This window comes from Xenopus laevis, chromosome 6L (assembly GCF_017654675.1).
Source record: "Xenopus laevis strain J_2021 chromosome 6L, Xenopus_laevis_v10.1, whole genome shotgun sequence".
Classification (NCBI taxonomy): Eukaryota; Metazoa; Chordata; class Amphibia; order Anura; family Pipidae; genus Xenopus; species Xenopus laevis.
The window spans coordinates 55,077,230-55,092,215 of NC_054381.1; the positions used below are offsets into that span (position 1 = coordinate 55,077,230).

The 14,986-nt window shown below is 44.6% G+C and overlaps 1 protein-coding gene across 1 annotated transcript in view; it reads left to right on the forward strand.

The window, feature by feature from the left end:
- Positions 1-457: 457 nt before the first annotated feature.
- topbp1.L (DNA topoisomerase II binding protein 1 L homeolog) overlaps positions 458-14,986 on the forward strand; it is a 58,500-nt gene continuing 43,971 nt past the window's right edge. The window contains exons 1-5 of the mRNA NM_001089099.1: positions 458-555; positions 3,962-4,050; positions 8,348-8,482; positions 9,663-9,806; positions 9,922-10,103. Coding sequence (NP_001082568.1) covers positions 3,967-4,050; positions 8,348-8,482; positions 9,663-9,806; positions 9,922-10,103 — 545 coding nt within the window. The 5' untranslated portion in view covers positions 458-555; positions 3,962-3,966. The remainder of the gene's footprint in view (positions 556-3,961; positions 4,051-8,347; positions 8,483-9,662; positions 9,807-9,921; positions 10,104-14,986) is intronic.

Genomic DNA, 14,986 nt, shown 5'->3' on the forward strand with positions numbered 1-14,986 from the left:
GGGTCTTCACCATCACCGGCCAGGCAACGTATACGGGCTGGGCTCAAAGCCGGTGAGTGCTGACATGGAACCCGTCGGTAGAGCAATTAAATAGAGGGAGAGGGAAAAAGCTGAGCAACAGGGGAACCCAGGAAGAAGAGGCTGCCCACAGATCTTCTTGCAGTCTCCGCCCTCATGGCTCAGCCCTCCCTCTTCCCTCTATCCTAGGTGTATCGCTAAAGCAGGCGGCACGCATGCATAAAAAATAGTAAAAGTACTACGCCACGGCCACAGATAATAAAGCGTCCTGGCTGAGCAGCAGTTCGAGGTTTTTCAAAGTCCAAACCCGCGGCTGCAACCAAAACTAGCCCTTGGCGGGTTTGGACTTTGAAAACCCGCCAATGAAATTGAAAACCAGCCCAATGGCAACCCTGCTTTATTCTTGTCACTACTTCCTCTTCTTCGAACAAGGAAGTGACACCACGGGTCGTCATTTCCGTCAGTGGCCGGACACTGTAGGAAGCAATAGGAGATTTGGCGCGAATGACAAATTGGTCCCCCAGAAACCGGCTCCAGGTACGGATGAGGCGGAGCTGTCTAAGGGGAGGGAAATACGGGGGTCACGGTGTTGGCTGGGTACTCGGGAATGTGGCGTCGCTTTTAATGATGTCATAAGTACTTTAGTCTGTCGCCTTATGTCATACATTCAAGGCTTCATCATTTTAAATGGTTGTTTAAGCAATGGTGTGCGTGTGGCTACAAGAATTACCTTTGCACATAAATGTGTGGCACTGGCAACTCTGTGTCTTGTTCTTTGTATTGTTCTTATGAAAAGTTGAATGTATAACGAATCAGTGGTTCATTTGTATGATCAGCATAGGGGAAATATGGATTTTCCAAAATCAAGTTTGCGACCCGGCCAGCCCGACTGCCGTGCGCAACCGGGGATACGCGTGCGCAATCGACGCAGGCGCGTCCTCGCCTCTAAATTTACCCATAGTTGCTTTTCAGTTTGTGAACTATTGTTTGTTGATTATATAGTTGCCCCTGGAGGTGCACCTGATTAATGGACTCGCAGCTTAGTACATATGGGAAAATAAGTGCCTTTTTTCCCCCAGTTATGAATTTTTAAAAGGAAACTCTTTAAAATCAGAACTTACTGGAGTGAAATTTTCAAGCAGAACACTTACATACAAGCTACTGTTTATTGAGCTTCAGGCAAATCTCATAGTCCTTGCAGCAGTAGCAACAAAAGCATTAGTAAATGTTTGTCTGTATCCTTATAATACACAAAAGCTATGAATATCTTGTAAATGATATCCTTATAAACGGTGAGTTCTGATGTCATTTCTGTCACATGACTCACTGAAACTTGTGTATTATTATAAATAAAGTACCCCTCAGTTGCAAAGTATGAGGATATTAGAAGTTACCTCAGAGTTCCATGACCTGTCTTAAAAACACTCGGCAGTTGCTGCCGCCCTCCCCCGTGCGCTTCCCTTTTTGCGTCTGGGGGGGTCCACCAGGGCAGCAGAGAGGGCCAGTGTACTAGTGCAGAGAGCTTAACTTCGCTCTCTGCGCTAGAAGAGCAGAATTTCCGGTTTTCAAACCGGAAATACGGCTCTTAAAGTACCAGGAGCAGCATTTTTGCTGCCCCTGGTACCTCGTGTGGTGCTGCCGCCTGAGGCGACAGTCTCAAGTCGCCTCATTGGCAAAGCGCCCCTGCATGAAACTCCTCGGTAACTTATAATATCCTTATATTTTACAAGAGGGGGTACTTTATTCACTATATAATACACAAAAGCCATGAATATCTTGTAAATTATATCCTGATGTCATCCATTATAAACGGTGAGTTCTGATGTCATTTCTGTCACATGACTCGATGAAACTTGTGTATTATAATAAATAAAGTACCCCCAGTTGCAAAATAGGAGGATATTAGAAGTTACCTCGGTAACTTAAAATATCCTTATATTTTACAAGAGGGGGTACTTTGTTCACTATATACTACATGAGCTATGGATATCCTGTAAATAATATCCTTAGAAACTGTGCTTAGTGATGTAATCAGTTATAATCAGAGCTTAGTGATGTAATTTCTGTTACATAATTCACCAAAACGTTTGTTCTAATAAATAAAGTACCCCCTGTTATATGAGGATGTAAGAAGTCATTGTGGAGTCCATGATCTGTATCAAAACAGGAGGTCATGGACCTTGGTAACTTATAATATCCTTATATTTTACAAGAGGGGGTACTTTATTCAGTATATAATACACAAAAGCTGTGAATATCTTGTAAATTACATCCTTATAAACGGTGAGTAGTGATGTCATCAGTTATAAACGGTGAGTAGTGATGTAATTTCTGTCACATGACTCACTAAAATTTGTGTATTATAATAAATAAAGTACCCCCAGTTGTAAAATATGAGGATATTATAAGTTACCTCGGAGTTCCATGACCTGTATAAAAACACTCGGCCTTCGGCCTCGTGTTTTTATATGGTCATGAAACTCCTCGGTAACTTATAATATCCTTATATTTTACAAGAGGGGGTACTTTATTCACTATATAATCCTACGGTTTGTAAATTATTTTCTTATAGACAGCTTGCTCCTACATCATTATATTACTTATGGTGATCTCTTCTAGAGCTTTCTCACCTAGAACATTGCCTGTCTTGTCTAAAAGCATAACATAAACAGTTGTTTTTGTGTAAATTAAAAGCGCTGACAAATCATACCCTATGCCATATTTGTACGAGCCATTTTCCTGCTGCAAAGAAAAAATCTTTTAAACATTAAATCTTATAAAATTGTTTTGCCACCAGAATGGATTCATCCAGCTTGATTACCATCAAGTGCTACAATGTACTGTTTTATTGTTGCAGAAAAAAAGGAAATAGTTTTTAAAAATTAGAATGGACTCTATGGGAGGTGGTCTTACCATAATTCAGACCTTTCTGGATAATAGGTCTCCAGCACTGGTATTCTGAGGTAAAAGAGGGGCCTGGACCTTACAGTGTGTTTCCTGTATAGTGTTCAAATCCCCCCCCCCTCTTGTGCTCTTGTTATGCCCTTGATCTCCAGATAAGGAATGCCATGCATTATCTTCACTGTAATGCCAGTTTGGGCATTGTCTTTGGGAAAACTCATAAACAACTGTATTCTTTCTCTTCAGGATTATTTAACTTTGTAAAGTATTTTCTTATTGTTACATTGCTCTGAGAGAAAAGATGTAGGGGAACTCTGGCTTCCAAACCAAAATTTGATAAAAGAGGCCCACATAACACAAAAAAACCCTAATATACCCATCACAGTTACCTGTTTCTTCAAAAAGTATTAATAAATGCCATTTTCTATGCTGAAATCCAGTTGTTTAACGGTTCTTCTCTCTCTGCATCATATGAAATCCTGGCAGAGAAGAAGGGAATAAACACTGATTTTACAAATTGTAACAACTTCTCCACAGCTTACAGACAGCATGCATGAACTACATAACCCACAATGCACTGCACTGTGATGTTCCGTTCCTTATTGAAATCACGTGTGCAGGGAATTGTGGGTTTTGGAGGATGCAGGCTAAGAACAGATGGCTGCTGATACAAAGTAACCGTAGTCAGCCAGCTCAGCAAAGTAGTCAGACAGATCAGCAAAGTAGTCAGACAGATCAGCAGGGGGCTAGGCTTAGGGAACTGTCCAAACCATTAAAGATCATGAAAAGTCTGCATATTTTTTAATTGATGTATATTGCAAAATTGCTTGAAACTATGTTTACTTTTCAAAAAGCTTAAGCTATGTTTGTGGAGAGTTCCCCTTTAAGGACCGTTTTTTGGCAACATAACACCTGACACCACAAGAGGTTATGAGCTCTCCACTCTCTCTGTGTTTTTGCATATTCAGCTTTTTACAGTTTTGTGACATTTGTATGACATTACATGTTTTAACATTTTTACTTCCTTTTTTTTTATTTTCAGTTAAAATGGCTTCGAGTGAAAACGAGCCATTTTGTGTGAAATTTATCAAGTCTCCTGAAAATTCTGAATACTTCTTCAAAGCTTATGAGGTACTGCATCTATAACACAAATATCTGGGTATATTACTTCTAGAACCCAGCTGGGGAAGTATATTTTTACATTCAGTTATTGAATATTTATAACAAAGTTCCAAACTTTGAAATGCACTCTTTGCAGAACAATCACCCATGCTTATTTTGAAGTTAAAAAGACAAACACAGATTATATCCTCTATTTCTCTGCAGTCTCCGTGGGACACAGGAACCAGTGGTAAAGCTCCATCCCTCAAGAAGGCAGGACACTTGATTGACAGATGAAAAAGGGGGCGTGCCAGTATTACCTTACCCCTTGTACTTCCTCTATGTCAGGGGTGTCCAAACTACGGCCCGCGGGCCAACTGCGACCCGCGATCCATTTTAAATTGGCCCGCATCAAATTCCTAAAAGATACAGGGAGCAAGCCAATACCTAATCTCCCAGCGACCACAGACCAACTAACTAACTGGGAGGCGGCGCAGCGCTGTAAACGTCACCACGTCCAGCACGGCAGGCACCTCATTCCCTCTGATTACAGTGCAGCTCCCTGGAGAGGAGAGAGACTGCTGCTGCTGCTGGGCCGGCATGCCCCGCCCCCCGCTTCGCTGGCTGGCCTGTGAGGAGACTGGGTGTGTGAGAGTGTGGACGTCACTAGAGCTGTGCTGCCCAGGCACGCCCCCCTCCCCACGGCTTCACTTCACGGCTGGCTGGAGTCAGACTGTGAGCCTGCCCTCTGTGGAAACTGGGTGGGGACTGGGGAGACAGCGTGTGGACGTCTCAGGAGACTCTGAGAGAGGCTGCCTGCTGCAGTGTGCTGCCATTCACCATGACTACGAGGTAAACCTCAGTCAGAGTCAGTCTGTGCAGGAGACTTCTGTTCTTCTGCACTCACACAGCACACTCCTCCACAACTTCTCTCTATGGCTGTCAGAGTGAGCTACAGAGGGGTGGAGGAGAAAGGGGGGAAGGTTGCCAGTCCCAGGCAAGTAGCCTGTACACAGATTGCCAGTCCAGGCCTGTATGAGCATTATGGTTAGGCACAGTGTTATGTAGTCGTTCTGTTGCAGATGCAGGAAGCTTGTCAGGGCTGATTTGTGTGGTAAATAATTATTTATTATCCCCTCAAGTATAAGCTGAAACAAACTATTGTACATTAGAGTTGCCCTGTCCATTTTGGGGCCTCCCTTTCTTTTGTGCTCCCAGATAATGGAACAATTAGAATGGTCGGCCCCCACACATTTTCACCTCACCAAATCTGGCCCTCGTTGTAAAAAAGTTTGGACACCCCTGCTCTATGTACTTCAGTTTTTCAAGTGTCCTGCCTCAGGAGGTTGGACTATATGGTCTCTAGAGAGACCCAACAAAAGGAAGATCTTTAGTCGGTGTTTAGCACTGACACCCAGGTAAAAACTTGGGACACAAATAGTTGTACCCAAAGAGTTAACCCCTAATGCGGGAAAGAGGAATTCCGGGGCAAAGTATACATCCCCTTAGGGGGAAAATAGCCACCCAGAACTTATCCTGTCTCACCCTGGAGACGGGATTCTGGCCGGGAAATCTGCGGAGCAGGTAAAGGACTACTTGCTCATTCTGTTTGGCGCAACCGCCCACACACCAATCCCCCCCCACCCCGCCGCACACATGCCCGCATGCCTAGGAGCAGTCCACTACCATCACTGGCAAAAGAACAGGAGTAGCTCGGGCTGTGGCAGCTGCATGCTCTCAGGCTGTCTAGGAGAGCAGAGGGAGTTTTGCGGCGCTACACAAGGGAGCCGGGGGAATACATGCCGGTGTACATCTGATAGCAAGTAGTGGAGTGATGTCACTGGCTATCGTGAGAGGGAATTCGCCTCAAAGAACATTCTTTCGTAATAGGTCTAATGACAAATCTAGAGCAAACTGGAGGCCAAATAAGCCCCAGGGCTAGACGGGCCAGGACAAGCCCACCTTGACATGACGGGGCACCCTCTCCGGGATCTCCGTTAGCAATAGGGGGCAGACTTCTGCCGTTCCGGGAGGTATGGCTCCAACACTCTTCCGACGTCTGGGTGAAAGAAATTGTAACAGAAGGTTACCATCTGGTTTTCAATTCAAACCCACCTCAGAGGTTCTTCATGTCTTCAATTCCCACCGATCCAACGAAGGCTTGGGCATTTCGAGATTGCATTATGACACTACAACAGACAGGAGTGATTGTTCCATTACCACAGCAACAAAGATTTTACGGCTATTACTCCAATCTATTCATTGTTCCAAAGAAAGAGGGATCTTTCCGTCCCGTACTGGACCTCAAAGGGTTGAACAAGTTCATCAAGTCTGTGAAATTTAAGTTGGAGACTCTACGTTAAGTCATTCGCAGCATCGAGTTGGATCAGCCATTGATGTCTCTGGATATCAAAGATGCCTACCTGCACGTACCAATATGGCCGAACCATCGCCAATACCTGAGGTTTTTCCTTTGCCAACCAACACTTCCAGTTCGTAGAACTCCCATTTGGACTTTCTTCTGCCCCCAGAGTGTTCACAAAATTGATGGCAGTTACAGCAGCAACCCCGAGACTCCAAGGAATATCTGTGACGCCTTCTCTAGACGATCTAATCAAGGCAAGGTCAGAGCAACATGCACTAGCCAGTCTAGAAAGGGCAGTGTGTTTAACAATTCGGATGGAAGATCAATTGGGCCAAGTCTCGGCTTCGGCCAACCAAAAGGATGATCTTCTTGGGACTGGAGTTTGACACACAAGAACAGAGAGTTTTCCTTCCATCAGAAAAGCAAATCAAGCTGAGGAAGCAAGTATGGAACCTCAGAGTATCCCACAGACCAACGCTTCACCAAGCAATGAGGGTATTGGGCTCCATGGTTTCGACTATGGAGGCAGTACCCTTTTCTCAAATACAATGCAATGATGCAAATATGGACATTCAAATTAGCATACGTCTTCCCGCCACTACCCATGCTACCCAGGGTAGTCAAGAAAATAAGACCGTCAAATCTGCTAGTGATAGTCGTGGCACCATTCTGGCAAAGAAGAACATGGTACCACGATCTGCAAGAGTTGTTCACAACAGCACCCTTACCGCTACCTCGCAGATCAGATCTGCTTTGTCAGGGACCCATACACCACCCTAACCCAGGACTGTTCAATTTAATGGCGTGGTGGTTGAGGAGTCCATCTGGAGAAGACAGGGATTCTCACCAGAGGTAATAGCGACCTTACTAAAAGCCAGGAAACCAGTTCCTCAAAGATTTATCACAGACTGTGGAAATGGTGTTAAGAAAAGGGAAATCCATTTGAAACTCTTTCCATACCAAATATATCATCCTTTCTACAGAAGGGTCTAAACCTGGGACTTCAGCTCAGTTCTCTTAAAGTTCAAGTTTCGGCTCTTTCAATACTTTTTCAGCATAAACTAGCATTGGAGGAGACAGTAAAATCTTTTCTTCTAGGAGTTGCTCATGTTGTCCCACCTGGGCGGCCCTCGACACCAAACTGGGACCTAAACGTAGTTCTAGAGGCTCTCATAGAACCCCCATTTGAACTACTGACATCAGTAAACCTGGATTGGCTGACCTGGAAAGTGGCATTTTTCATGGCTATCGCTTCAGCAAGAAGAGTATCCGAACTAGGAGCATTGTCCTGCGATCCCACACTACTAGTATTTCACAAGGACAAGGCAGTACTGCGGACCAATCGTCATTTCTACCTAAAGTGGTATCATCTTTTCATCTCAACCAAGAGGTTATAGTACAGTCTTTGTGTCCAGATCCAAAGAATGCAAAAGAGAAAAGACTACATGGGCTTGACGTTGTCAGAGCTCTAAAGATTTACATTAAGCGTACGAGGAGCATCATGGGCATGGCGCAATTCTGCCTCGGCAGAACAGATATGCAGAGCGGCGACCTGGTCATCAGTGCACACATTCACAAAATGTTATCGTTTTAATACCTTTGCTTCAGCGGAGACAGCGTTTGGCCGCAAGGTCTTCCCTCCCTCTTGTTTTTGGGGCTGATTTATGTCCCCACTGGTTCCTTTATGTACTCACCGTTAAATCCGTTTCTCTGTAGTCGACAGGGGGACACAGGACTTCCCACCCGAAAATGCTTGTTTAGAGCTGGAATAGTTTTCCTGTGTTGCCTTCACCATGGTGTTTTAGATGTCAGGGGAATTGCTCAGTATATGAAATCTAATGTATAGAGCTCAAACACTACACAAAGGGCTATGAGCTGTTATGCAACCTTACAATTAGCATAATAACAACAATATTCATTGTCAAAGACAACTGGGGATTTATTTCTGCTTTGTCTTCATAGGCAATCAAGCAAATTCAGTCTGATGAATCTCTTCAGCTAACAGAAGAAAGAGAGGCACTTCTCTTAAAAGAAAAAGACAAATCTCTCTACATTTGTGATCCTTTCAGTGGTGCTGCATTTAGCCATCTGAAAAAGGTTTGCTATTTTATTTATAGATACTGAATACTTTTATATTAGTATGCATAAGGGTTGTCTGTCTTGTCATAACTACTGGCAGTTAATATGTGATGAACATGCTACATTGGCTCTCTTTGAAGGCATATGCTTCAAGCTACTGGCAATCCAGAAGCAGATGATAAAGGTCATATTTTCATCTAGTGGTTTCACACAGTTGCAATGGGAGGCCAGGGCACAGCAGATTATCCACTCACAATATGCTGTTCAGTACTGCACAGCATATGGGTGAGCCTGCATTAAAAGGAAAACTATACCCCCAAAATAAATACTTAAGCAGCAGATCGATTACATCATATTACGTGGCATATTAAAAATCTTACTAAACTGGAATATATATTTAAGTAAATGTTGCCCTTTTACATCTCTTGCCTCATGATGGTCTCTGTGCTGCCTCAGAGATCACCTGGCCAGAAATACTGCAACTCTAACTGTAACAGGAAAAAGTGTGGAAGCAAAAGACAGAACTGTTAATTGGCTCATGTGACCTAACATCTGTGGTCTGTTTGGTTTGTTTGTGTATATGATGAATCATATGATCCCTGGGGGTGGCCCTTATTTTTTAAAATGGCAATTTTCTATTTATGATTACCCAATTGCCCATAATACTAAAAAAGCTAATTATTATTAAAATGATAATGTTTTATGCAATATCTTTTTATAGAGACTTACATTGTTTGGGGGTATAGTTTTCCTTTAACACATCTCTTCAAGGAGAGTATGACAGTGGTAGACATGAGCACTGGTGATGAACGGGTAGGCAAAATATCAGTCAATGCCTGCCCTCAGCACAGCGCACCATCATTACGGGGGCAGGAGTGGTAGCCTTGCTACTCAGTATTGCCTTGGGTGCCAATACTACTTGGTCTTGACGGTCTTTAGGTTTTAAGCAGTTGTTCAGGTGTCTGAAAATACTAACGTTTCTGTTTATTACTAATAAGGGGTTTGAACTCTTGCTCAGAATTTAGAATTCTCTAAATTTACTCTGAAATATTCAGAAGACAGTACTATATTTATAACCTTTTATCGACTGTCCTTTAAGTAGATTAATAAGTTGATACCATATTTTCATAATTATATGGTCTCTAGATATGATCAATTTTTCCTATTTCATTTTCGGAAAATACGCTTACATATGCAGCTTGGCTGTAGGATAGTTGGCCCACAAGTTGTCATCTTTTGCATGGAGAATCAAAGACGCGTTCCTCGTGCTGAATACCCTGTCTACAATATGGCAATGGCTGATGTGACAATATCTTGCACCAGCCTCGATAAAGAAACTAGGGTAAGTTTAAGAACCATTCATTTAAATGTGGGGTATTTACATGGAAATATTTACAAAGTACTGTAATAGCATAAATGTAAACATTAAAGAAAATGTGTATTCCTTTTAATACCAGGAAGATGTGCATCATTATGTACAAATCATGGGAGGCTGTGTGTACAGGGATCTTAATGTTTCTGTCACACACCTAATTGCTGGTGAAGTGGGCAGTAAAAAATACCTGGTGGCTGCAAGTCTGGAGAAGCCCATTCTTCTTCCTTCTTGGGTGAAAGAATTATGGGAAAAATCAAATCAGAGGTAAGACCACTTTCCAATTTATTTTTTATAGTGTTAAGTTCATTAAATTGAGAAAATGAAGTTATGTATTTACTTCTCTCAGGCCATGACCTAGGCCTCACAAAATATAGCTTGTGTGTTGTTGTTTTTTTTTAATAAACAGGAATTTAATTAAAGTTACATTTACACTTTTCGTTATATGAATGGGTATATGTTTGCAACTGATATCTGTAGAGCAGAGAAATGTGAGATGGCTTTCTCTGCTTTTTTTGTAAGCATAGCCACATTAGAAGGCTTTCCTTATTTTCCTATAACATTTTCTCATTGTCAGCAATATTGCATTCATTTCTTTTAAGGATTTACATTTCTTTAATGCAAAGCTGGGTTTACTGCAAACAATGCTAATTAGGAAGTTCTATCTATAAATCCCACAAGGGGAACTCCCATCCTCTGGATATATATATATATATATATATATATATATATATATATATATATATATATATATATATATATATATATATATATATATATATATATATATATATATATATATATATATATATATATATATATATATATATATATATATATATATATATATATTTCTCTAGGTCTGCTTGGGGACACAGGGACAGTGGGGTATAGCTGGAACCACTAGGAGGCAGGACACAATAAAAAATAGAAACTTGACCCCTCCTCCTCCTGCTATACCCTCCTCTGTAGGCAGAGACACTCAGTTTCGTTGTGTCCTCAGGAGGTTAGGACCGTCTCCTGCATTCAGGAGTATTTTACTATTTATTTTGCTCTTTTATTTTTATTTCATTACAATTCTTCACATGATATGGAGCTGGACAGCTACACTGAGTAGTCTGATCCATTACTTGAGGATGTCACCGGGGTCTCTTGTGCTGTGCACTGACCATCCAGCATTGATTCCCTCCCTCTGACATACAGAGAGAGGATGCGCTGGCCGGGACACAGGGCTGAGGTATAGCCAGGTTCATCCTGTTGCTCAATCCTCCTTATATGCCCCAAGGATCCCTACACTACAGTCTGGAACTCCTGCCGTGGCTCATTTAAGGTAAGCATATATCCTTAATAGCAGCCTATTCACTCTCTGAGCCCCCTCCCCCCTGCACAATCCATCTGCCTTGCACAGCAGTATAGGAGACTTTGTTGCAACCTGCAGGTCACTAGTTCAGACCCAGGCAGTATGTTAATCAGCCTCCAGCAAACACACAGGCACTTGATAAAGGGCTTCTGGCCTGAAACATGTTGTGTGCAATAAAGAGCACCTAGCAGCAAGGTCTGCCTTTTCACTTGCTTTCTCTCAGTACTCTAGCTAATTAGTTAATTTCCTACACCTGGAGCGGGTGTGGCTTACTGAGATAATGAGCACAGCTGCCAAATCATCTCTACAAATTGTCCAGAATGGGAATGGCACTTATGTTAACTACTGTCCTCACTGTCAGCAGCACAAGTGAGTTATTGTGGGCTTAGCACCAGTTGTGCCTCACTATTGCCCTTCACCAGGGCTGTCTTTCACTCTACCTGGGGAGGCAACGGCTGGGGCAGATTTTGCACTTACTGTACATGCACCCTGTGCGCAACCCAAAAAGTGCACGCCAGTGCCTTATGCACCATTTTTCTAAGGCGTGCGTCTGCACCATATGTCACTGCTAGGGGAGGGGCTATTCTTACAACAGGGCAGTACTTCTGACACTGTGGGGTTTTTAGCTATTGCCACAGGGCAGCAGGCTTTGTAATTACTGCCTTATCAGCCTTTACTCCCCTCCAAGGCTTTACTCCCAGCAGTACCATGGGGAGGCATTTTCAGTTTTATATATATAACCTACATTATATATATTGTTAACTTAATTCCTCTCTTACAGGAACAGCTTGTGTACACCATGTCTGAAGGTACAGGTGATAACCTTTTTTCCAGGCCAGCAACTACTTCATCGGTTAAGTATTTAGCTTGTGCCAAATGCCGCATCTGGTCACAAGGACCCTCTGTGTTCCACGTGCAAGCCACCTGATGCAGTTTCGGAAATGTCAGAACTCCGTCCTCAGGTAAGCCAAGCCTCCCATGGGGACCCATCAGGCCAGCCCCGGGACTCCACCACCCTGGACCCCCAGCCTCCCCCAGAATGGGCATCTAAGCTTGCCGCCGGCATTCCTAAATTGGTGGAGTCCCGTGGCTAGATAAGCCTCGGCCTAAGCCTCCAAAATGTAGAGCCCCCTCTCCTTCCGAGGATGAGTGTGAGGCGGAGTCCATCATTACTTCATCCCTGCCACCTGACTCCGAGGAGGATCCGGCTCTGTCTGATGGTGAACTATCTCACAGTTCTGACCCAGAGTAAGGGGAATCCCCCCAAACTGTCCTCCGAGGCTATTGATTCCCTCATTTCAGTATTAGAGACCCTTCACTTAAAGGAGCCTGAACCTAGTTGCAGTACCTCCTTGTTTAAGCGCCGCAGCAGGTCCTCACCTTCCTTTCCTCTCTCATGCTCAACTCGAGCAAATTATACAACAGGAATGGTTCAAGCCAGAGGGATGTTTCCAGGCTAACCGCCGTTTTTCTCAAACTATATCCTTTTCCACAGGAACTAACGGAAAAGTGGACCTCCCCACCTTCAGTGGACGCGCCTGTCTCTCGACTATCTAAGGACACTGCTTTACCAGTTCCTGATGCAGCCTCCTTCAAGGACTCCATGGACAAGAAGCTTGAGGGCATTCTAAGTTCCCTCTTCTCTGCTTCAGGTACCTCCCTTCGGCCTGTTCTAGACTCGGCTTGGGTAAGTAGAGCCGTCCAAACTTGGTCGGACGCCTTATGCCGAGCGATTGCCACAAGGGTCCCCCGTGAAGAACTCGCTCATTTGGCCTCGCAAATCAAGGAGGCTGACTACCTATGTGAAGCCTCCCTCGATGTGCTACAGGTGATTAGCAGAACTTCAGCCGACTTGACTTGTCGGTATCGGTTCGCAGATCTCTCTGGATGAAACTGCGGACTTGTCTTCAAGAACATCTCTCACGACACTCCACCACCTGCAGAGGACGCTTCAGTGGAATGTCCAGGCCATCCTGGCAGTCCCGCAAGTCCACGTCTGCATTACTCACCCCTACTTCCCTTCAGCGACTCAGCCGTAGGGGGGGGAGGCTTTGCAGGTTTGCCGACTCCTGGAAGAATCTGACTCAAGACGCCTGGGTACACAAGGTCGTGAGTCAGGGCTACCACCTAGAATTCGCTTCTCTCCCGCCCCGCCGGTTCTTCATGTCCAGATATCCTCAGGGGCATCAAAAGGCTCAGGCGCTGCACGACGCGATCGGCAAGCTTATCCGTTCAGAGGTCATCATCCCTTTTCCGACTGAGGAGAGATTCCGAGGCTATTACTCAAACTTGTTTGTAGTTCCCAAGAAGGATGGATCTGTTCGGCCAATACTGGACCTCAAGGAACTCCATACTTTCATTCGACCGCGAAGGTTCAAGTTGGAATTCCTCAGGTCTGTCATCGCGGCCCCAATTTTCTGTCCCCATCAGAGATTCTTGCGATTTGCCTTCCAAAATCGCCACCTCCAACTCACAGACCTTCCCCTTGGCCTGAACTCGGCCCCTCGTGTCTTACCAAGATCATGTCGGTGGCCACTGCTCTAATCCGCACCAGGGGGATCTCCATAACTCCTTATCTGGACGATCTCCTGATCAAGGCACCTTAATTTGCAGTGGCCCAGCAGGCGTTGCACTTTACCATGGTTCGATTACAGGAGTTTGGTTGGTTCATCAACCTGGACAAGTCCTCGTTAACCCCAAGCCAATCCATGGTCTTCCTCTGGATGCAGTTCAACACCCAGACACAAACTCTCCCAGTGACAAGGTCCAGCATTTGCGGACCCTCGTGCGGTCTCTCCTCTCGAAGTCCCACACCGCGAGATTCTACATGAAGGTGTTGGGAGTCATGGTTTCGATGATAGAATCAGTTCCCTTCACCCAACGTCACCTCAGGGAGTTTCAGTGGAATATTCTTGCGGCCTGGAGGCACAAATCCCTTCTCCTGGAATTTCGTTTATCCCGCAGGACTCGAGTCTCTCTTCTCTGGTTGATGCAAACCAGTCACCTGACCAGGGGCAGACCCCTAGGGGATCCACAATGGTGACTGCTCACCACAGATGCAAGCCTCTCCGGTTGGGGAGCAGTGCAGAGGGTCGGTCAGCGCAGGGTCGCTGGTCTCTATCGGAACAATGTCTTCACATCAACCTTCTTGAGATACAGGCAATCCGACTCGCCTGTCAGCCATCTTCATTCCAGGTCTCTTAAACTGGGAAACAGATTTCTCAGCAGACATCCCTAGATCCCTGCGAGTGGCCTGTAAAGGACAACATCTTCCTCAAGATCACTCAAAGATGGGGGACGCCAGAGGTCGATCACAATCGTAAAGTTCCTCTCTTCTTTGCAAGGTCCAGGGACCCTCTGGCGGCAGACGCCCTCACCTCTCCCTGGGACTTCCATCTTGCGTTCATTCCAAGAAAGATCAAGAAACTTCAGAGAGAACTCATACTCTCATCCTCCAACATGGCTCTGTAGATCCTGGGTCTAGGATCTAGTACATCTCTCACTAGAGGAACCTTGGCCTCTCATCCTGGACCTTCTCTCTCAGGGTCCAATCCTTCACCACTGTCCTGCCACCCTCAATTTGATGGCGTGGCTACTGAAACTGCGATTCTAAGATGGAAGGGGTTCTCTGACACTCTCATTCTACCATGCGTGCAGCCCGCAAACCGGTCTCCGCCAAGACGTACCATTGGGTCTGGTTCACTTACCATTGGTGGTGCCAATGTAATGGTTTCAATTCACTGAAGTTTTCCACTCCACTCCTTCTGGCCTTATACAGGAGGGACTGTCC